This window comes from Strongylocentrotus purpuratus, unplaced genomic scaffold, assembly GCF_000002235.5.
Source record: "Strongylocentrotus purpuratus isolate Spur 01 unplaced genomic scaffold, Spur_5.0 spur5_scaffold_8, whole genome shotgun sequence".
NCBI lineage: Eukaryota > Metazoa > Echinodermata > Echinoidea > Camarodonta > Strongylocentrotidae > Strongylocentrotus > Strongylocentrotus purpuratus.
Window position 1 is genome coordinate 20,595,621 of NW_022145614.1, and position 24,748 is coordinate 20,620,368.

The 24,748-nt window shown below is 36.4% G+C and overlaps 1 protein-coding gene across 3 annotated transcripts in view; it reads right to left on the reverse strand.

Moving 5' to 3' along the window:
* Positions 1 to 9,688: 9,688 nt before the first annotated feature.
* LOC754196 (CMP-N-acetylneuraminate-beta-1,4-galactoside alpha-2,3-sialyltransferase) overlaps positions 9,689 to 24,748 on the reverse strand; it is a 31,143-nt gene continuing 16,083 nt past the window's right edge. For all 3 annotated transcript variants that reach the window (XM_030975186.1, XM_030975185.1, XM_030975187.1), the window contains 8 exons: positions 21,339 to 21,438; positions 21,012 to 21,089; positions 19,285 to 19,379; positions 18,739 to 18,802; positions 16,178 to 16,273; positions 15,163 to 15,349; positions 12,525 to 12,665; positions 9,689 to 10,856 (listed from right to left, as the gene is read on the reverse strand). In XM_030975186.1, coding sequence (XP_030831046.1) covers positions 10,617 to 10,856; positions 12,525 to 12,665; positions 15,163 to 15,349; positions 16,178 to 16,273; positions 18,739 to 18,802; positions 19,285 to 19,379; positions 21,012 to 21,089; positions 21,339 to 21,438 — 1,001 coding nt within the window. In that variant the 3' untranslated portion in view covers positions 9,689 to 10,616. The remainder of the gene's footprint in view (positions 10,857 to 12,524; positions 12,666 to 15,162; positions 15,350 to 16,177; positions 16,274 to 18,738; positions 18,803 to 19,284; positions 19,380 to 21,011; positions 21,090 to 21,338; positions 21,439 to 24,748) is intronic.

The window sequence follows — 24,748 nt, forward strand, 5'->3', positions numbered from 1 at the left end:
GACGATAATTTGTCAGTAATTGAGAGTCACCTTTTTAAAAAATTGGTACAACTTTTGCGATCTTCATGTTTATCGGTACAACTCCGCTTGACATAGACAAATTAAAAATATGACCTAGTGGTTGAAGGATAACGACAATAAAAGGGGGTTACAAAATGATTTGTACCAAATTCATTTTGTTACAAAATCATTTTTACCGAATTTATTTTGTAACAAAATTATTTGTTCCGAATCTATTTTGTTACAAAATTTGTACCGAATTGATTTTGTTGCAAGATGACTTTTACCGAATTGATTTTGTTACCAAACGACTTTTACCGAATTGATTTTGTTACAAAATGACTTTTACCGAATTGATTTTGTTACAAAATGACTTTATACCGAATATATTTTGTACCGAAAAACCAGGGTAACACTTGGCGCCTGTGGACGCCAAGTGTTACCCTGGTTTTTTCGGTAACACTTTGCGCCTTGGGTCGCCAAGTGTAACCTTGATTTTTCGGTATCAAATCACCTCATTTTGTCACAGAATACACTCAAAACTGTATTTTGTAACAAAATTATGTTTAACAATTTATTTTGTTACAAAATGACTTTGTGCCGAATTCATTTTGTATTACAAAATGTGTTTTTTGTGGACGGAATACATTTCGTACCGAACTCATTTTCATTTTGTGTACGGAATTATAGTCTGGGCATATAGTTTTGTGTCCGCGGAAGGCACGTCCGGGGAAAAGTTGATTTGGGGAGAGGGGATTAATTATTAACCTTGATAAGGAGTTGTGTTCATACTGCATGCACTGCCTCATCCTGATAACACACTGGTAGCGTACACATGGTGTGTCTACACTCAACAATACCAAGATACTGTTTAAATTGGCAAGAAATAAAGAAGGTGCCTACGTACCGTAGTTATATACTGAGTAAGCCTAACTTTTAATAACTTCATACAAGGAAAGTTTAAAAATCAAAGCTGCAAAGCAAGGCAAAGACTACCGTAGCGTTCGCGCACGTATGTGCACGTTTCAAAATATGGTCCTGCTCTTCCATGGGGTCCAAAAGCAAAAAAATCATATTAATTTACATTCAATATATCAATTTTTGATCATGTAATTTACCAATGCACTATCCACCTTATCGACCCCTCGATCACCTCATCACCCCTATCGATACCGCCAGCCCCTCCCGCTACCCCCTCCTAAGTCCTCTAGGGTATATTACAAAGAACAATAACGATTTACAACTTGCCAATATTTATAGATATGCATATCTTTTTTCTTGTCATACTTTTACAGGTTCCAAAGAGCCTGCATTAGAGCCCACAATTTGCGCCTTGATAGTAAGTTATTAACTAAATGCGCTTTATAAGTATTTGTTATTTTTGTTATTAATAAGAGAACATAGTTTAATTAAACTATATTCTCTCAATAACAATAATAATTAATGCTGTCAGTATATTTGTCTTTTGCTTACTTGAAATTCTTACTCAAGGACATGTGACAGTTACTATGTACACTGTCGCTCATTAAGGTGGAATATTTTTTTTTTATCCCAATTTATGGAATTATTTTAAAAATAATTTTAAAATAGTAGATCTAGATAATAGTATACATTCTCAGATTTTATTGAATAATAATTTGCCAATGTGTGTTTTGCGTGACTGCTAAAGCATGTGTATGCTTCTATGCTTATCAACTAGGGGACCTATGCCCTTAAGTCATAAATGACAGTAATGAGGATTAATGCCCCACAAAAGGGCACTGATATAGCACATCGACACGGTTTTGATCCTGGGGCCTCACAGTTACGAGGCCATTGCTTTGTCACTGAACCATGACTGTACGCAGCGGGGGCTAGGGTAGGGGGCAGTTTCCATAAATAAAAAAAAACACAGAAAATGCAATAAATTGTCAATAATTTATTGCGTTCTACCCCGGTTCCCAACATAAAAAATCTTGTGTGTGCCCATGCCTTGAGCCATAATGCATGACCGTCCAGAAGATTTTTTACGTTGGGGACCGAGGTAAGATGCAATAAATTAGTAGGGGGGCTGAATTCAGACGAGGATAAAGAGTCGAGAACGGTACAACGAATCGTCTTCTTTCTCTAATGATTTTATGAAACGTAAAAGCTTCCGCGCTTCGCGCGGATGGGGGATGGGGGAACTGAATTCAGACGAGGATTATTTTCGAGAACGGTACAACGAATCGTCTTCTTTCTCTAATAGTGTTTATTGTTTGTTCGTTTGTGTGTGTGCCTGTGTGTGTGGGTGTTTGTGTGCGTGTGCGTGTGTGCGTGTGTGCGTGTGTGTGTTGTGTGTTTGTGCTTGCGCGATCGCGCGCGCTTGCGTAAATTAGTGTGGGCGTGTGCTCGTGCTGGTATGTGATGGCTATCGCCGATCATCCCCCCACTCCTCGGTACGGATTTACGCCCCTGGCTGCTATTATCTCCCAGGAAAGTACCCTATAATAGTACATGTACATTCTTTTACCGTGTGTGTAGGCCATTTAAGGGTTTTTAGAGGGTAGATTTTCCAAATACACTGTTGGTCATAATGGTGGAATATTTATTTTTACCCCAGTTTAGGGAAGGATTTTTAAAAATTATTTATTTCTAATAGATCTAAATAATGGCATACATTCTCAGATTTTATTGAATATTAAATTGCGAGTGTTTGTTTTGCGTGACTGCTATATCATATGTGTGCTACTATGCTAATCAGCTAGGGAACCTACGTCCCTAAATCATAATTGACAGTAATGAGGATTAATGCCTCACAAAAGGGCGCTAATATAGCTGATCAGCACGATTTTTATCCTGGGGCCTCACAGTAACGAGGCTATTGCTTAGCCCCTGAATCATGACTGTACGCAGTGTTTGCTAGGGTACGCGGCCCCTTCCACAAATCCCCCAAAACGAAGAAAATGCAATAAATTGTCAAAAATTCATTGCATTTTCCCCCGGCCCCCTACAGGAAAAATTCCTCTGTGTGGCCATGCCTTGAACCATAATGCATGGCCCTACAGAGGAATTTATATTAATAAATTAATATTCAATAAAATCTGAGAATGTATGCCATTATTTAGATCTATTAGAAATAAATAATTTTTAAAAATCCTTTCCTAAACTGGGGTAAAAATAAATATTCCACCATTATGACCAACAGTGTACGAACTTGTTTATAATGCTTAAAATTTGTTTTTAATGTAATGGTAGTTGACATATTATAGCACAGGAAACCATTTATCCAGGCGCGTATCAAGGATTTTCCAATAGGGGGGATCTGGGGGGGGGGGGCGGAAATTTGAAAATCGCACAGACCGTTATTTAATTAATTCAAGATCCCAATACCGACACAGGCTTTGGAAAGGGGGCAGGCTCACGCCACGTCACCGTCACTTTAAAGGTACCGGAAATACAAAGTTTTGGGAAATTTTGAAAATTGGGTGGATAGTGATTCTTTACAGTTGTAATATGTTTGGATGCCCCTGTGGATGTAGAATAAGCACTAGAAAATTCAGCCCCTAAAACACTTCTGCTTTTGAGAAAAATTGAATATAAAAATTTACCAATGCTCCCGGTAAATTTTGATAAATTTCAAATTGCGCCTACGGCTGTACAATGGTAGCTGCGACCATGAAAATTTCAGAATATGTAGTTGTATATGTGTAGTTGTATATGTATATGTAATTTCCAAACGGGAATAGCTAATTGGTCGATTTTAGACAAGAAACATTGTTTTAAAGCTTAATTAATATCTTGACCTTGAGAGGGAGCTATACAACATAAAGAGTTTATTATTTACAATTTCATAACTTTAGACTTAGATTTTAACCACGACAACGAGCACTGAATATTGTAGGATCGCATATATGCTTCCAATATGTTCATTTGAACCAAATTCATGATCCAATACCAAAACTTTGTATTACCTTTAACTTTGAAATTTGTTATCCAATGAATACAAAAGATATATCATGAGTGCTTTTACATGAACCCTTTTTAAATAAATAATATTATGCTGGATTCTGATCCAGATTGCACAACCTAAAATGATAAGATGGTCATCCCCAATACGCTTGCAGTTCTCAATTATGTGCACCCCTTCCTCCTTATTCCCTCATCTATCGTTACCGTCACTGCCATTGACGTATATGGCCGGCCCCCTCTTCAATAAAGGCTCCCAAGACTTCTGGAATAACCCAAAATGTTCTGATCACCATACTGCCGCTCTTTGGTGGGGCCGGGCGCGGCCTTTTCAGAAGTATTTTTTACTAACCTTTTTAGGCACTACGGCTTAAAATATTACAAGCATGCTTATAATTTTTTGAAAATAAACTGAATTCCAACTCAGTTTTACACAACCTAAAAATTAGCCCCCCCCCCCTCCATGCGCGCGCATTTCACACGCACATACCCCCCCCCCCCCAAGTTTTCCCCGTTTTCGTCGTTACTGTCACTAAGTGTCATTTCCTTGTCTTTCTTCCTTTCTCACCCGGCTTCTAGCTCTCTTCTTTCTCTTTTCTCTTTCTCCGTCTCTCTCTCTTTCTTTTCTTTTCTCTTCTCTTCTCATTTTTTTTCTTCTTCTTTTACTCCTTTTTTTCCTTGCTCTTTTTTTGGCGCCGCCACGCCAATAGGGGGGCCGCGGCCGTTTCGCCCCCCCCCCCTTGGATCCGCCACTGCACTCTCCCCTCTCTCACTCCCCCCCCCCCCCCCTCCCCCAACTCTCTCCCTCTGTCTCTGTCTCTCTCTCTCTCTCTCTCTCTCTCTCTCTCTTTCGAATTTCGAATACACATAGTACAGAAAGAATGGGTAGGGAGGAAGGACAGGAGAGAGAGAGAGAGAGAGAGAGAGAGAGAGAAAGGAGAGAGGGGAGAGACAGATTGGGAGAGAGAGAAACGTTGAAAGAGGAGAGATAGAGGGGGAAAACAGATTGGGAGAAAGAAACGAGAAAGAGGAGAGAGAGAACGGGACATTGGGAGAGAGCAATAGAGAGGGGCAGACAGATTGGGATAGAAAGAGGAGAGAGAGGGGAGAGACAGATCGGGAGGGAGAAAGGAGAAAGAGGAGAGAGATAGAGAGAGATGGAAAGAAATATAGAGAGAATAAAAGGGTGTGATAGGAGGGGGGGCAAATGACAACAAGATGCACAAAAAGAAGTAATTACTTGGTAATGAGAGAAGAAGAAAATCAACAATTTGAGCTAAATTCAATGTATTTGTATTTCTTTGTGACTTTGTTGTCTATATATATATATGTTTGAATTGAAATTGTAGACATGATGTTTAGGAGCAATTATACTCTACTGCTCTCTATTAACATATCCTTCTCTCTTCACCTTTTTTCCCCCCTTTCTCTCACTCCTCTATTTCCCACTTATATACAGTCAGTCATAACAAACTGAAGACATGCGATTTTATATCATTCACTTTCTTGTTACCTCCTTCTACCGTTCACTCCTTATTTCCCTCCCTGTTTCATTGGTGAGGACTGTGGTATATTAGTCAAGGCTCTAGGTCCTCATATGAAAGGTCCTGGATTCGGACCTTAATCATTGCTCATTCATCCTTTGACAAGGTTATTTATCCATAGTTATCCCTCTTGACCCAGTTGTATTAAATGCGTATCTGGCAATGCTGTGGGTATTAACACATTGCTTACGGGAACCGAATGGTCCCTGTATAAAGCCTATGTGAATTAGAATTCAATTTGTCAACCGGAACTAACAGGTTAATTGCAGGGCCCTCATGTTAAAAGTTACGGAGATTCATTTCATGCAAATTGCAGCGTTCATGTACCGACTTAATAAAAAGAGAGAACTGCCTTTATCATTTTGTAACGATTTGATCTAAATAGAGACATTCATAACTACCCAACCAGAGATTCTTCTAAGTTCCATTTGTATACGCCAAAGAGTGCCTTAGCCCACAGACAAACTGAAGAAATAATTCCTCTCCAAACATGCTTGTTATGCTTTTGAGGTACATTATAATAGTGCTCACTGGTGTACTGGTGGGGGGGGGGGTGCTTGGGGCGCTATCCCCCCCCCCACCCACAAAAAAAATAAATAACCATGACTTATTTTCCATTCCATACAAGTGATGGTAAGAAGCATTTATTTTTTTGTCCAATTTTTTCGGAAATATGTTGAAAAATATATTAAAATTATGCTTTAAAAAAGCTCAAATTATGCCAGAATTTTGCTAAATACAGCCAAAATATGCCAGGCATTATGCCAAATGCTAAAAAGGGTCAAAATTATGCCTGAAAGCATAATAATGCCAGATATGGCAACGTTACCAGTGGGGAAACTGAATTCAGACAAGGATAAGAGTAGAGAACGGTACAACAAATAGTCTTCTTTCTCTAATAATTTAATAAAACGTCAAAGATTCCGCGCGAGGGGGGGGGGGGGAACTGACTTTAGACAAGGACACGAGACAATGAATCGTCTTCTTTCTCTAATAAATGAATGAAACGTGAAAGCGAGTGATGGGCGGCCCGGCCTCTCTTATTCTTCTTCTAGTAATTTTCAAAAGGCTATGCATGCAGACTATCATGAAGTTATACTAAAGAGTGGAAGCAGTGTGAGGAAACAAAATGAGTTTTATAGGGGTATAGTTTATATGTGCTCTCATCAACTCTGTATATCCAACATGAATAACACAATCACCCCCCCCCCCCCCAAAAAAAAAAAAAAAACTGCATACAAAGACAAATATAACATTTGATACAATTATTTGGAAAAATATTTGCATAAATTTATTAAAATCAAAATCAAATATGGCTGAGTTGTTTTGTCGCTTGGCTAAGGATGAGAAATAATTGATATTTATTGCACTACATGTAAAAAAAATCATAGCCTAGTCCGTGAAACTTAGTGTATTTGTCCTTACAAAAGGGCTGATTTGGCATAACATCATATATAACACATGTACAACTGTATTTGAATATAATTATGGTGATATCAAAATTTAAAAACAAAAAAAGCAATCAAAATTTTCTAGCACGATATACCTTAATGAAGACCAGCCTATTATAATAAATAGCAACAGGCTTGCATAATACTTCAGTTTTATCAGCATACAACATTTTTCCAAGTATATGAATCTAATTTGCCAGGTAAAGACAAACAGTTCCTGAAACATCTCAGAACAGTTTCAACTCGTCTACCTGGCCTGACTTTATGCCAGTGATCAACCAAGACAGAAATGTTTTTCTCTTGCTATAAACCAATAGTGAAATTTGTTTTTTTACTTGGGAAACAAATACAGTTAATTTAATTTCACTATTTTCAGAGCAGTTCCAGATCGTCTACTTTGCTTGACTTTATGCCATTGATTAACTGAGAAACAAGGAGTGGAAGCCATGTTTTACTTGAGAAACAAGTTATCTATTCTTAATATTATGGAAATAAGTTACATGGACAATTATAGAAAGGTTATCTAAGAAAGTTTTTAATAATCATTAACAGGGTCACCACTTACCCATCAAATTTGGTATCTTTATTTTCTCGTTTATCATATATATTCCGACATACTTCAATTCAGTTTAAACGCCAAAATGTATATGTGTAAACTGTAAAGTGGTTAATAATTTGTATATATAAATATGCGTAAAGATAGCTAAACAATGAATTTTAAGTAAATAAAACGAGCCATAACCAAATGAATAATCAATACTATGTATAATTATTATTTGGGCATTACCAAAATGTATTTATGTTTTGTATCCCATTTCTGTTCTTTGTAAACTATGTCTGAGCCCGTATTTTACTTGTGAGCGAAACTCGGACAAATAAATTCATTTAATCGAAATAGCCTCCACGATTCAAAGCGCCACGTGGCTATCATCCCATAATGTCATCACATTGTAAAACCAGAAACTTTCATGAATTTGTAAACTACCTTGATTTTAACAGCAAGAAACTTCTTGTGAATTGCAAAATTTCAATGTAGTGTCAGTTGTGATTCCAATATTTCACAGCATGAAACTCTCACAAATCTTTGATGAGTTACAAATCAACAATGGAGAATAATCAAGGCAAATCACATAAAGCAAATCAAAGCAAGTTGAGATACTTGTAGTTAGGTAAATACTATAACACGTCTGCAATGAATTGATGCATCCATTGTATGAAGAGAATGAAATGCAGAGATCGACACAATAGGAAGATTTATATACAGCTTTTTAGAATCACATTTGCAAATATACAAAAGGAATCCTCATAATATCATAACACTATTAACATCCATTGATACCACCATTGCAATTCTCTCAACAAAATATATAGATACAGTTCTTTGGCTTTTAACAAAAATATTATTATTTAAAAAAAAATATTATTGATTCATCATTTTATATATTCTCATTGACTTGTTAAGAATATTTGATATCATTGCAAGTTATTCTCCTTCAATCAACCTCTATTATAATGGCCCACACCTCACTGAAATTCTAACAACATAATGTATGATCGGAGCCAGAAGGACATTAAAGGTAAAGACCAGTATTGGAAACGCCCCAATTTCAAAAAATGAAATGGAAGCTCTTATTACCAATCATGTGAAAGAATATGTTTTGACTAATACATGATGATACAAAATTTGCCGGGAAACCGCCTACTAATTCATATATTTGGTAAATTTGTTTCTCTCATGGTCTGTGAGAGATATAGGGTAGTCCCATATACATCTTTCTGTGTATAGTGCTTGTAACTTTACGAAGAATGGGCCAAATTTCTTATCATTTTGATGATTCCAGAACCTTGCAGATGCTAGATGATCAACCTTTTCTGATCGATTTCACAACGTTTCTTTCACAATGCAATCGCATGACCATAACTGGTCTTTACCTTCAACTCATAAACCTGAATACAGAATCAACGCCACTTTGGCTCCAAATAGGCAATATATAGCATTTCAAAGCATTGAGCCAAATTAGTTTTGGCCTACTCTCCAAACAGGATACATGTATCACACTTATCAATTCATCTCTAACTAAGAAATAATTATATTGGTGAGTTGGCATTTGTGGTTTGAGAGCACCAATAACTTGCACCTGTAGATGAGTACATTGTGAATATTTTTTAACAAATCTCCTGCAATAAAACCATATAAATTCAATGTAGATTTGACAAAAGTTTATTCATTTCTGACCAAGAGCTCTGTTTAACTCCTCAACAATAATGATGTAATTTGGGGAAACTTGACAGGCACCTTTGTTCTTTAATTCCTGTCTGTACTAGTTTAGCCAGGGGGATTATACCACCCAGCAAGGTCACTGACAGGTGGGTATCTCATCAACTCAGCTCTCAATTAACATAAGAAAAAGAGGATCATGGGGACCAACGTGCACTGCTTAGGCATTGTGTTCTATATAGAGGGAGCAAGTAGCTCCAAGTAGTACAGTGGGCTTAAAACAAAAAGTCACACTTGTTAACATGGTTACTATTGGAAGTGACATGGAATTTGGAAGGAGAAGAGAAACGATACCGGTAATGATAGAAAATAAATTCTCACAAAATCCAACAAAACTTACACCGAACAAGATAACAAATAAATGACCTGTGCCAAACGGTTTTGGTAGAAAATGTATAGGGGCCGAGTAATGAGCATGGAAATCAAGGTAAGTAGGCCCGACACCATGTGCTTAACACAGGTCACTATGAGCAAATGAGAGTTGTGGTTTTTATTGAAGATGACTCCAGCAAGTTTTTTTAGAGATTGTTTTTATTTTACTGGTTATAACAATCAATCCACTGCAGGATAAACAATCCAGAATGAAATAAAGCCATGTTCTCTTGACATAGGATTCCCGTACCAGAGCTCAAGATAAGCTTTAACATACCAGTACATACATTTGTACAATTGTTGTCTTTGTTTCTTGTTTATCTATTTTGTATATTTGTGAGTTTCTTCTAAGTTGATATATTTAAAATACTGTTACAGCTGACCTGAAATGGTGCTAGAAGGGATTTTGAAGTAGTGCTAAGGAAGCTACTGATTATATTATTGGTAAGCAAATAGATTCTCAGGTATAACTTGCATCAGAGGGACTGATCACAGATTTTCTTTTAGCGCCAAACCCAGAGGTGGAACAGGGACGCACGTCCAATTTTATATTTCTTACCAACTTCCTAAAGCACATAAGTACAATATGAGTCCACTTACGATGAGTACCTCTCTCTTTCAATATTTTGGAACTGCCACTGAACCAGATTTAAATTTAATTCTTCTTTTATCTTCTTTTACTTTCTTAACCACTGAATAATTGGGAAACCAACTGAACAAGAAAATTTTGACTGAAAAAGATGAAGAACAAAAAACAACACCTTTGTTCGCAATTTGGAAAGCATTATATATACAATAAGTTTAAAAGTAACTTTGGCACATGACTATACAAAGACATCGTACAGGTAGTGGTAGACTGGTAGTCCAAAGATCTGGGAGTCGCCCAAAAGGGCTGGTAAGTATTGTTGCTAGAGGGCTAGCCAACTTATGGTTTGAGGGGTGGTTGGATGCTAGTTGAGTGGACTAGTCCCACGATAATACCCAGGTGAATTTTTGTCCCAGTCTGCCCCTCTACGAAGACTACCCGATCGCGTGGGCTTGGTGTTACCGGATTCCACCACTCAAATCTGTGATGATCCCCTGCTGCTTGAGTAACCTGAGTATGCCCCTTTCATGATGTATATCATGGGTCCAAGACTTCCATATCTCCCTCATGGGTAGGGAATCATAGTAGTGGAGGGCAGCACCAGGCTTGTTGGGGTCGTAGCCGAATCCTGCCACAGCCACCTCGTCACAGAGTCGCACCCCCATCATGATGGCTAGCATTCCACTCGTTGGGATGTTCTGTGTGGAGATGGAAATAAGGAGAGTTTGTAAATAAACAAGATGAAGTTGAGTTCTGGTCATGCGATTGCATTGTGAAAGAAACGGTGTGGAATACAGTGTAGACCAGAAAAGGTTGATCATCTAGCATATAAGAATTTGTGTGTATTGCAAGGTTCTGGAATCATCAAAATGATAAGAAATTTGGCCAAGTCTTGGTAAAGTTACAAACACTGTACACAGAAAGGTGTATATGGGACTACACGAACATGTGGCGTAAAAATCCTACCCTGGAGTTTTATGATGTTACATGACATATTTAGAATATGATGGCATTTGAAGAGCCATGCTTTTCAGGGAACATGTCTTATCTGATGTTCTTCAACACTTGCATAATAAGAATGATAACGCTCACAAATTATTTTTCACCTCTTCCCAGAACTCAACCTTCTCTTTCAATGCATTTTTTAACAATGTTTCCAATTGAGATGCATGGCTCTACGTGTTATTAGTGTCTGTGATATGGTGTAATATTTGAAGCCCTAAAAAATATGCGCTTCAAAATGATCATGAAGTGCCTCACAAAAGTAAAAAATCTTTAAGTGACCGGTTCTACCATACTCATTTTCCCCTATAGGTTGTAGTGTTATAAAGACCATTGGGAAAACGGTTTTAGAAATTTCGAATTTCAATCATAAATAACTTGATAATCCTACAGGCGATCGGCTTTTAATAGTCATGGGATTCCTGATTGACCTAAAGGTTTATAATTATGATTCCAGCATGAGCTAAAGCCAGGATTTTGTTTAGAATCAGAGGCAAATTACACAATGCTTGAAGTATGTACTCTAGAAGAGAGTGTGGCATCACAATCACTTACATGCGTGTGTGAATATTCTACCATCATGTTACATAGATATAAAGTCTTATTATCAAGTCTTTCTTATCAACCTTTGGTTGATCTCCCTCATCTAGTCACTTTCATGTACATCTCTCTATACCCCTTTCACTTTCTCTCCTTCCTTTACAGTCTGGCTCTTTCCTTGTTCTTTCACTCTCCTCTCTCTCTCTCCCACATGTACTTTCTCTCACCCTCTCTCTTATACCCTGTGTTTCCTCCTCTTTCCCTCTCTCTGTCTGTATCTCACCTCCTCTCTTATACCCTGTGTCTCTTCCTCTTTCTCTCTCTCTCTCTCTCTCTCTGTCTGTCTCTCACCCCCTCTCTTATACCCTGTGTTTCTCTTTCTCTCTCTCTCTCTGTCTGTCTCTCACCCCCTCTCTTATACCCTGTGTTTCCTCCTCTTTCTCTCTCTTTGTCTGTATCTCACCTCCTCTCTTATACCCTGTGTCTCTTCCTCTTTCTCTCTCTCTCTCTCTCTCTGTCTGTCTCTCACCCCCTCTCTTATACCCTGTGTTTCCTCCTCTTTCTCTCTCTCTGTCTGTCTCTCACCCTCTCTCGTCTCTCATCAATCTTTCATCCATTTCCATTCTCTCTCTTTATCCATCCCCTTATCATATCCTACTCTGCTCCACTGAGTGCCTTGAGCACTTTACAGGGTGCATATGTGCACTATATAAATATCCAATATTATTAGAGACTTAAAACAAAACACTCTTTCGTTCTTCTCATCCACCTCTTCCTCTTCCTTCTTCTCTCTCTTCTCCCTCTTTCTAAGAACCATCAATTACCTTATTTGCCTTGCCGTCGTTGAGCTGGTATCCCATCATGCTCGCTGTATCTTGAAGAATCTCTGGATTGAAGATGCGGAAGTCTTTGGTTGGCTTGGGAACGCTCAGAGGTATCTTCTTCCAGAACCCGTCACGGCTATTCTGCATGATTAAAGATAATACCACATAAAGCCTTGTTAGCGTTGGTTGTGATAAGATGACAAGATTTCTACGCTTTTTGTATCTTTTATCACACAAACAAGTGTATATCACAGGATCTTTGTTGTGCGCAGCTACAATTGCTTTTTATCCACAATTGCCAGGTATTTAGTAGACACACATTTAAAAAAAACTGCTATGGTTTAGCAAAGCATATGTGAATGAGCATTAAAGCTAGCAATTAGGAAAGTGGGTTGAACATGTCATCTCATTTTTCTACTCCTATACAAAAGGTATATGTACAAGATATTTTGATGCTCAGTCCAATATTTGTAACGCATTGGGTGTAAATATGCTAAGGAATGACAAAGCAATGGGAAAAAAGAGAAGAAGAAGACAATGAAGAAGAGGAGGAGGAGGAGGATAAGGAGAAGGAGAAGAAGAAGAAGAGGAAGAAGAAGACTTTTTGACTTTTGAAAGTAAAACTTTATTTACAATACATATAATAATTAAAACAAATAAAAAAGATAACAGTGATGCACTTAATATAATAAGTGTTTGTGAATCATATACCAATAATCAACAACAAGTAGTACGTAATACATGAGAAAGTAACCATTAAACAATTCATAAAAAAACAATAATTTCGACGGTAGAAATTGAGAAAAAACATAAATTGTACTAAACACTGATTACAAATGATTACACATCCATAGAGTGTTTCAAAACGATTAAATTATGAGAATTCATAACTTCCAACTATGAGCTTCTTCTCAAGACAAACTTATCACAAACAACAATTAAATCAACCATGTGAGATCAATATCATCTGAAAGAAAGAGTACATTATTGTACGACCATATCTTATGAAATAACACCAAATTGTTTTGTAATTTGTGAAATTCATAATCAAGAATGACTCTGTTCTTGATTCTAAGTTTCCAAAAAGGAAGTGGATCAAGAAAACGAGAGGTACGATAAAGCCAATATAATGTGCTTTTAAGAATGACAATAAAAAAGTTGGATAGGCGCACGGCCTCCCTGTTACGACCTCCTGCATGTGGAACCAGAGTCCAGTAGAGGTCAAAGTCAATGTTTACTTCGGGTAGAAGACTTGACAGAAGATGATGAAGAAGATCCAAGGCCGGTTGTATAGAAGTACACTCGATAAAGAGGTGTAGAATAGTTCCCTTCTTGCCACACCATCCACATGAAGAGGAGATATCGGGATTAAGATGATGAAGAACGGCAAGCGACGGAAGAACATTGTGTAATAGTTTGTACTGAGTGTCCCCATCTTTCTTAGATGATGGATAGCAGTAGATTTCAGTCCAGTTGATTAGTTTAGAAGGGGAAAGTAACCCAGCCTCGTGCCAATGAGTAACTTGAGCTCTAGGAAGAAAGTTAATAGCACGGTTGAAGATTCGATATATCGATTTAGTCGGCGTGGCAAGAATGTTCTTGTTGTCTTTAGTTATGATCGAGAACGGAGAGGTAACAGGTTCAGTCAGATTATGAAGATAAGCTGAAGCTGCTGACAGTCTTAGTCCGCTGTTCGAAAAGAATCTAGGAAACAAACCGGAAATCTCTTTGTGAAGTCGAGAGAGGTCAAGTTCCAAAAGGCGTAAAGACGGACGCTGCAAAGTGGAGGCAATGACGACCTCGTCTGCTCGGAGCCAGGTACCGTTGTTCGGGTTTACAAGATGCTTGACGAGTTTGATTCCACATGCAAATAGTCTAACAGGGAAGATCTTGTCGCCATCCAGTGTAAATTGAAGAAATTTATAATAATTCAAGGGAATGTTTAACACATGGTTGACAGTAAAGGACGATGTCTCGACGCTTGCTCCAGAGGTAATCCAAGCACGCAAGATGAGTAAGAGGAAGAAGAAGAGGAAGAGTAAGAGGAAGAAGAAGAAGATAAAGAAGAAGAAGAAGAGGATGAGGATGAGGATGAGGATGAGGATGAGGATGAGGATGAGGAAGAGGAAGAGGAAGAACAAGAAGAAGAAGAAGAAGAAGAAGAAGAAGAAGAAGAAGAAGAAGAAGAAGAAGAAGATGAGGAAGAAGAAGAAGATGAGGAAGAGGAAGAGGAAGAGGAAGAAGAAGAAGAAGATGAAGAAGAAGAAGATGAGGAAGAGGAAGAGGAAGAGGAAGAAGAAGAAGAAGATGAAGAAGAAGAAGAAGAAGATGAGGAAGAGGAAGAGGAAGAGGAAGAAAAAGAAGAAGAAGAAGCAGAAGAAGAGGATGAGGATGAGGATGAGGATGAGGATGAGGAAGAGGAAGAAGAAGAAGAAGAAGAAGAAGAAGAAGAAGAAGAAGAAGAAGAAGAAGAAGAAGAAGAAGAAGAAGAAGAAGAAGAAGAAGAAGAAGAAGAAGATGAGGAAGAAGAAGAAGATGAGGAAGAGGAAGAGGAAGAGGAAGAAGAAGAAGAAGATGAAGAAGAAGAAACAACATAGACAGCAAAGTGATGTGAAAAGGGCTTCATCAATCATCATACCATCTTACGTCCTCTAATAATCGTTTCTAGCCAAACAAGATCCAGTGGTTTGAACATCATAAGGACAAACGTCCAGCCAGGATCATACTGCTCTGGACGCCTGAACGCACTCTCCGGGTAGGCCATCCGGAAGGTAGTTTTACGTCCAACGTCATTCTCATGATTGATGGTAGGAGCAGAGTTTAACCTGGGGGGTGGGGGTAGATGAGTTCAGGTAAGAGTGAAAGTTGAATTCTAGTACAAAATACAAATCACAAAAAATTTGTAAGCTTTTCATTCTTTTTATGTCACTTGGGAAGAATATCATGGTAGAAATATCCCCTGAAAATCATTTTTTTGTTTAAATGCCATTGCATTCAAAATATGATGAGGACTAGCTGACCAATTCAGACCAGACTTTCATGCCACATGTTCATAGAGCATGTGATTTTCAGCAAGGGTGATATAACTTTTTTGTTGTTTTAATCTCTCCAAAACCTCACGGTATACATCTATTCTATATAATCAACCTTTCCTAATTACTTCCAAACAGGTGTTTTTTCCACACAAAGTACTAATCACCAGTTCTCACTTTTATCTTGAATCTTTGATCTTGAATTCTGGAAATGACAATCAAACAAACTTACACTAAATGTTTAAAACTGTGAAAAAATGACAATTGCCTAAAAATATTGGTATAAAACATGCTAGACATGTAAGTACTAATGGGCAGTAATGAGCAGAAATTCTTATAGAACTTAACTATTTCACAAGTTCTTCTTTGACCTACTAAAAAATAAATTTAAAATAAAAACAATTATTTGTTAAATAGTAATTTTATTTGAAAAAGGAGTGGCACATGCCATAGGCATCTTGCGATGCTTATATAACTTTTGACACGTGGCGTTTGTGTATGTTTATGAATTTAATAAATTTCTTTATTTCTGTATTTCTTGATTGATTGATTGATTGATTGGGGGAGGTGCATGGTTCTCTTGGTGTCATATCTCAAGGAGGTTTAAAAGAGTCAACTCACCTGAAGACCACATCAAAGTTATCAATGACCTCCCCTAGCCTTGTTCTGGAGGCGATGCCACCGTTTCCCTGCACTACACAACGAAGACATGAATCTCTGAACAAAGAAAACCAAACAAATATTGGGTTACTTTAAAGGGCAAGTCTGCAATCATAGTCAGGTTCCTTAGGCCCATATTTTTTTTAAAGATTCAGTTACACATTGGATAAATGTATATGCACCAATCTTTATACAGATACTTATCACACCCCAAAGCTTCTTGTTTATATCTCCACAGAACCCAGTAATTGAGATCCCATCTTCATGGCTAATCATGCTAAATTATACACATTAGTGCTGTGGTCAAATGTTTAACCGTCCGGTTTCCGACCGTCCATGGCACTATCCGTTTTTTATTGGCCGGTTTCTTTTTGCAGTTTTTTGTTGTTTTTTTTAATTTTTTTTTTTACCGGTAATTGTTTTTATTGGAAAATCCAAAGTGTACATAATTAGAAACAAAATCACTGAACAAAAACAGAGACTTTACTGTCAGGCATGCTTTGGAATAATGAATGGGTTTCACTTTGTTCATGAAGCTAATAAATCAAGTTTTGCCAACATTATAGTCATCATAAGTCAGCGCTGACTATTGAATGTTGAATTGCAGAGCAACAATCTACACGATAACAATCAATTGCAAGATTATTATTATTATTATTATTATCATTATTAGATTGAGAAGTTGACTTGTAAAACTAAGTTCCCAGCCTTGAAATACATGCACAATACTTTACTGATGCCATTTATTTAAAAATTATTAAAAAAATAAAATCGTTTAATAAGTTAATTAAATCATTTAACCGAAAACCATCCAGTTTTGACTAGCGGTTAAACGGCAATGGAAATATCTGTGATGTTACAACACCAATGCACATATTATGTAGTTATTACGTTAGCATTCAAATTTCAACTCTTACACATGCACATACAGTTATATTCTGTGTAAGCTTAGTCTAGCAAAATGTTAATTTTCCATTCAATAAAACACATTTTTATGGAAATATTGAGACTACTTTAACTGACACAGGTGCTAGTATCCCAGACCATGGCTGATATAGAGATATTCATTAAACACAGGATATCAATAATTTCATGACAACGTCTTGATATCGTGAACTATAAACACCGGCATAATCTATGACAGGTAAACATGAGTCAATGTGAAATGAACATGTTAAATCAATACCAATTAGCAAGATTATGGCCAAATGACAAGCTGCACATTATTAAAGGTAATACAAAGTTTTGGGAAATTTTGAAAATTGGGTGGATAGTGATTCTTTACAATTTTGATATATTTGGATGCCCCTGTGGATGTATTATAAACACTAGAAAATTTAGCCCCTCAAACACTTCTGCTTTCGAGAAAAATTGAATATAAAAATTTACCGGTGCTCCCGGTAAATTTTGATAAATTTCAAATAGAGGCAGAGTGTTCAAAAGTCCGGGAAGGTTCCAAGACGGGAAAAACAAAAAAGCCTGAGTCCTAGAGGGAAGATGACGAAACAAAAGGGTATGAGGATGGTGAGGATTGAGATGGATACTTGCACTTAGTGTCTCACAGTTACAAATTCCATGAAAGACACTTAAATGCAAATGAACAGAGAAGGTAATTTCGGCAAGAAGCAAGAGAAGACTAAGAAAGTGTTCAGAGCCGTTCCTCATATTACATCTCCCCACGACGCTGTTTGAGGGCAAGACTAGTGGCTGTTCTTTCTCTGAACACGTTCAACTTTGTTAATCCTGTGCAGAAGTTGTAGGATGCCATGCAGGTACACCATAATCAAGAATAGATAACATGAGTGACTTGTATAGGCAGAACATTGAGGGTGACGAAGCACCACATGCAACCAGTCTTATAAACATGGGCCCGTATTAAATTCAATACTTAAGTACAAAATTAAAGCTTTTTACTAAGTATTTGGCTTAGATAAAATACTTAGCCATTTATGGTATTCAATTCACACTTTTGGCTAAGCCAACTCCATACCAGACTTAAGCCAATTATTTGGTGGCCTTGATTGGCAGGCATATGGTTTTCTTACGCAGTATTATATCCTGCGCACAAGTATATCAACGCGCATTTATTGCGACGCATCAATTGCGCATTACTTTTGATTGACTGTGTGACGTCACAATGCTTATCAGTAAGTATTTTACTTAGATTTTGTCTTATAAGTCTAAAATATATAAGTCTAAAATGCGATTAGAATACGAGATAAGTCAATTACTAAACTTAGCCATTTACTTAGTAAATTTCTTACTTATGCTAAGTATTAAATCGAATACAGGCCCAGGCGTATAAATCAATGCATTTAATGGCATGATTTGATCTTTCATATAGTTCCTAGAAAGAAAGTGCTTACTATGTATAATGTATGATTTTCGTGCAACCACATTCAACAAGTCTTATAAACCAGGCGTATAAATAAATGCATTTAATGGCATGATTTGATCTTCCTTTTAGTTCCTACAAAGAAAGTGCTTAACATGTATAAAATGTATGATTTTCGTGTACTTACTGAGGTATATCTTCTGGAATTTCAGTTTGAGGCATATGTTTCAGAATATTCAGTACTGTCCTTTCTGTGCACAGATAACAAGAAAAGAAAGACATTAATCCCTCCTGTGCTGCCAATTTCTTTTTTTATTGTCAAAAGTGATTTACTTAAGTTTAAATTTAAGCTTCAATTGCATATTTCATTGCTAAATTAGGCTTCAACATGTTTCTGCTGCAGGAAAAAGATCGTAGCATTATTTCATCATCGTCATCATCATCATAATAACTACAAATTTAAAATGGGGGTGTGTGGGGGGGGGGTGGATGAAGAAAGAGAACAGATAGAGGTATAGAGAGGGGGTCACACACAAGTATAGACAAACACACAAACCAGGGACCCGTTTCACAAAGCCTTTTTTCAATTACAAATGACAAAAATCAGTGACAAATCTGCTGATAACCAATCAGAAGCAAGGGTTTCAGTAGCTTATAACAAAAACTGTCATTTGTCATTGAAAAAAGGCTTTGTGAAACGGGCCCCAGGGGTCCTACTGAAGATGATCATTACCTGCATCTCTGAAGCCAAATGGCATGGGTAGATTTACTGCATTGGGTCTATCAAGGAAGCTAGAATCTACAAATAGAGGTATATCTGGATCAAATCTAAAAGAAAAGAAAAAAGAAATGAAAAATACAAATAGAAAATACTAATCATACGTCTTTGAATTCCTAAAATGTCTCAAGTATTGAAAACTCTGTATACACCTTTTTCTCAAGTCTCAACAAGCTTTGCATCAGCCTTGCATGACACAGAGTTGAGTGCGTCCCAGAAAAAACCGAGAATTGTCGATGTTTTATCATACACTAACTTGATCACAATGATAATTAATAAATGACACATATTTGTAAAGCTTAGACCCTCCTCTTTCATTTGATGCAACCTATATGATGCATATTTGATGCACCACGCGTTACCCCGGGGTACCGTAGTACCCCGGGGTACCGCGTTGTGTAGCGCCATCTCGCGTCCACTCGAGTACAATGTATGGAGTGCGTGTACATAGTTCCGTGGTATCTCTATGGTGTATACTATGCATGGTGTGCATGCATGCACTGCTCGCGCTATAGCGCTCGCTCACGATCACAAGCGCACTACGGTGGCTATCGAAAGATAATACCACTTCATAATGTGATTTTCATTTTTATTATTCAATTGGAAAATTTGTTTATTCACAACACATGAGATTATCATGACTGCTGTACACAGATAGCATCATAACACAAAATAGAACTTTCATTTATAATTAATAATTTTAATTATACCACAATAATAATACAGGGTGTATCATAACAGCATGAAATGATATCAATAATAGAATAATTACTCATAACAACAATGAATTTTAGAAATACAGGACTTAAAGGATTTTTTACAAGAACATTGGACACAATTGAAGGTTGAAAAAATCACACAAAAATAATTTCCCACTTTTTGGTAACCCAGGGTACAGCCTTAAAAAAAAAAAAAATAATTCAACAAAATGGCCGAATTTTTTTTGGTACCCCAGGGTACCATTTATGTCATCATTTCATGCATGAGTGTTTAAAAACAATTTGAAGAAAGGGTACCAAAAAGTCATTTGGCGAACAGTATCTGAATTTCAAAGAGAAAATCATATTTCAAGAAAGTTCATTTTCTGCCCTTTCGTATGACACCTCAATCAGCAAAAACGAGCCAGGAATAACATAGTAATGCTTGCATTTCCATGATTTTATTAAACAAATTAATTTTCACTGGCTGCCTGCCATAGCAACAAACAACAAACTCTGTTTCGTTGAAGATCAGCCATGCATGAAATATTTCATCTTCTTCGTTGTTAGGGCAGACAGCCAGTGGAACAGATTCGTTTAATAAAATTATGGAAATGCAAGCATTACTTGAAACATACAGAACTTTGTTACTCATGCATGAAATATGCATCATATGAGTTGCATCAAATGAAAGAGGAGGATCTAAGCTTTACGAATATGTGTCATTTATTAATCATAATTATGATTAAGTTATGATAAAACATTGATTATTCTTGGTTTCGTTTCTTCTGGGACACACTGTATATTACATGTACTACAATGCCCCCTGTAAGATTTTGACATTAGGGCCAGAATTCACAAAGGAGGTTTGTAAAAAACGCCTAAAAACGTGTCATATGACGTACGAAAACCAAGGTTTGTCGACAAACCTCCTTTGTGAATTTGGGCCTAGATGTCCACAAACATTTTAAATGTTTAACTCACCGATCTCCATAAAGATTCTGCAATCTCGTTCTAGCATAACCTTTCCGGCACGTTACGTTTGAAGACTCAAAGTATGCTCTGTCATGAGAGTAGAAAGGGAACAAAATCATTTCATTTCATTTCAAAAAAAAGTTTAAGCATCCTTTTCATTTTGTTATCTTGGGCAAGTGTAAATTGGAATAACCTGATAAAAAGTTGATGGTGATTGAAAATATTCATAACTGCAAACATAACTTTACACCAATCTCCTTCAATATTGAAAAATACACACTCCTGAATTTCCATATGATAATCTAACACTTTCTTGAGTGAATGGAAAGAACTTACCTATTGATCGGGACAGCTAGAGACGGAAGAGGTCCTCTAGGGTCGGGCTTGACTTTATGTCTCATGGGTCGTCTCATTGACCGAGAGTCTTCTTCTGAATCTAGAATTGTTGGAAAGAGAGAAAAATCCAAGAGATCTAGATAACAATCAATCCTCAAACTCCATAAACGTTGTTTTTTTGGAAGTCATATTTGACTACCTACTGGTATCTTCACTAATATGGACATCATTACAAAAATGTCAGAGATTTTCAACTTCACATTAGGAATAATTGTTATCCAAAAACGTTTTGCCCATATCTCTACCCCCCCCCCCCCCAGTATATAATTACACTTTTATTCAATAAGTTTTAGTTACAAACTGAGGATATTAAAAACATATTTTATGTATAAATGCCAACAAGGAGAATATATATCAGCATGGGTCAACCTATCCTTTTGCCTATCAATTCACATTCCTATCAATTCGCATTACGCAATTCGATTGCGTAAATTGAGGTTGGGACATTATTTATAGGCAGGGCGGCCCATTTATAGCAGTCCCCCCCCCCCCAATGAAATCCTCTGAATAAAATCAACATTTTGAAGTGAATATTGACTAAGAATCATCAAAAGAATTAGTTACTATTATTTGTATCAAGATTGATAACTTTAATGAAATATGAACAAATAACAAAAATTGATTTATTCATTCTCATATCAAATTGTGAAACCAATTCCAAGTCTACTGACCTAAAATGACCTTTGACCTTGACTTTGTGACCTGAAATTTGTGTCATATGATTTGTGATCCTTGATAACCCTTGGGTACAAGTTTCATGGAATTTGAAAAAACACTTTTAAAATTATGCTAAAAAATTCAAAATCTTGATATTGATGCCACAACAAAGTCTAAGTTTGCAGACCTGAAATGACATTTGACCTTGACTTTTCACCTATTAAAAAGACTAATCACATGATTGATGATACTTGATAACCCCTATAATCAAGTTTCATGGAACAGGAATGTATATTTTCAAAATTATATAAAAAAAATTAAAAACTTAACCTATTGTTGACGACAGCGGAAAAGCAGCGCCTATGTCTCACTTTTGCTATGCAGGCGAGACAAAAATAGTGTTCTATGAATAATGATGTACATGTACACCTAAATGAAATTGCTGACTTTTAAATAACATAGTTGAGCTACACAAATGCCTGTAGTCTAAAAAGGGGGGGGGAGAGACTGTTTCAGAATTTACAAATGTATGTATATTTACTAGCCAAAATTACTGACCAAAATTACTGACCTTGCAAGGGGAGTACTAATAAGCAGTCAATTCTTGGTCTAAAAGAAATATAGTCCTTAGTACTATAAGAATAAAAGGGTTTGACTCCAAAATTAATACACCTCGGAAGCAAGGGCAAAGGGAATTCATTACAAAATAATATTTTGCATGACCCGAAATTAGTAAAGAAAAAACAGAAGATTAAAATTAGTGGAAGAGCCCACAAAACCATAATATTAGTGCCAGGTAGGAATTTAGTTTTGAAATAAAATCATACACAAAATCACACACATTCACTCTCAAATCCTTGTTAGGTATTAAAGGAAATCAACTTAAAGACTATTAGCGAGCCATAGTAACCAATTATAGTGTTTAAAAAAATAACATATAGAGAGATGGTTACAAATATGTCTTCTGCTCTTTGTTAATATCATCCGACCCAAATATAAAATACCAAAAATGACAAGCATAGAAAAAAAACAGGCAACTTATATCTGAAATACAAAAAAAAAAACAGTGTATATTATATTGATTGTTTGATGGGTATGGTTAGAACTAGTGACAAAGGTATTTAGGTGATGTCAAAATTGTACTCTGCCGTTTCAGGATCACTGAGGTGCAATAGTATTAAAAAGCATGTATTAAAAGTAACCAAAAATTTGTAGGCCGAAGCATAACTAAAACCGGTCAATATTTTTTGTTAAATGCCAAGCAGTCATTAGCAAATTTCATGCCTGCAGTTTTGAAAATAAAAGGTCCAGAATCTGCATATGCAGTATACCTCATGCACAGTGTCATTTTTGTTTTTAAAAAAATTCTATACTGAGGCAATGCTAGGCAAGCCTGGCAATGAAATATCATACTCTTGAAAGAATTGAAACTCTAAAAAACACTGATGTTATACTGATCATATGGGCATAATTAATAATTTGAAACATCATAGTGCCATAAGGTTTGTTTTGACAGAATAGTTGTTGGCCAAGTGAAACAAGAAGCATTTAATCCATCAGTAGGAGTACTAAAGGAACTATACAACATTTTGAAAGTTGTTAGTTTCATTTTTGTTTTAAAGTATTAAAAAAGAACATCAGGAAACCAAAATGAAAATATTCAAGGAAAATTATTTTGCTTAGAAAATAGTGTTCTGCAAGAGAAACTTGGAGATTTGATTTATATTGGATAATAGAGATAAACACTTAGTAAAAAAAGCAAAAATTTGTCTAAATTGTTTGCAAATTCTCATCCATTCTAAATATTGCATTGCACCTTTAGTATACGAACTTTTTTGTTTATGCAAAGTGGAAAAAAGAAGAGTCCAAGATCCTGATAATACTTGGCAGAAATATTGATGAGAAGAAGGCGAGAACAAGGAAAGATGAACAGGACCCTGTTTCATGAAACTTGTTCTCAATAACAGGTTACGATAACTATTAAAGGGAAAGTCCACCCCCAAAATAAGTGTGTTTCGATAGAGGCAGAATAATAAGAAAGTTATGAATTATTGAAGTTGTGATCAATCAAATACAAATTGGCAACTCTGTGACTTATTATACGAGCTCTCCTTCATTTGCTTTGTGCATAATATTCCATAAAATCATGTTTTCTTCGTTATTGGTGACAGAATATATATTTGTTCCTTGCAGGGGGAGTATAGAAACATATTTGCAATTATTATATTTAGGGTGCATGTATGGTTGAAATTTTTCTTGAGGGAAAATGAAAATTTTAGATTTTTTTAGTACTAAGCAAATGGAAGTTGAGCTCGCATGATACGTCATAGAGTTGCCAATTTGTGTTTGATTGATCACAACTTCAAAAATCCTAACTTCCATATTTTTAATCGGAATTTGCTCAAACTTTCACTGACTTGTTTCTCTCATTTTTCTACTCCTATTAAAACTAACTTAATTTCAGGGTGGACTTCCCCTTTAAACAGTATAAATACTGAACTATAAATTGCATTTGATCGGCTGTACATGAATTTGTCATTGAACTTTGACACGTGCTATCGATAACAAGTTTTTATGAAACAGGGCCCAAAATTAAAGTGTTTCTACTAATGGAAAAATGAAATGTCACACAAATTTTCAGAATGAATGGAATACTTACATTTTGTTTTCTATGGACCTACAATGTGTGATGT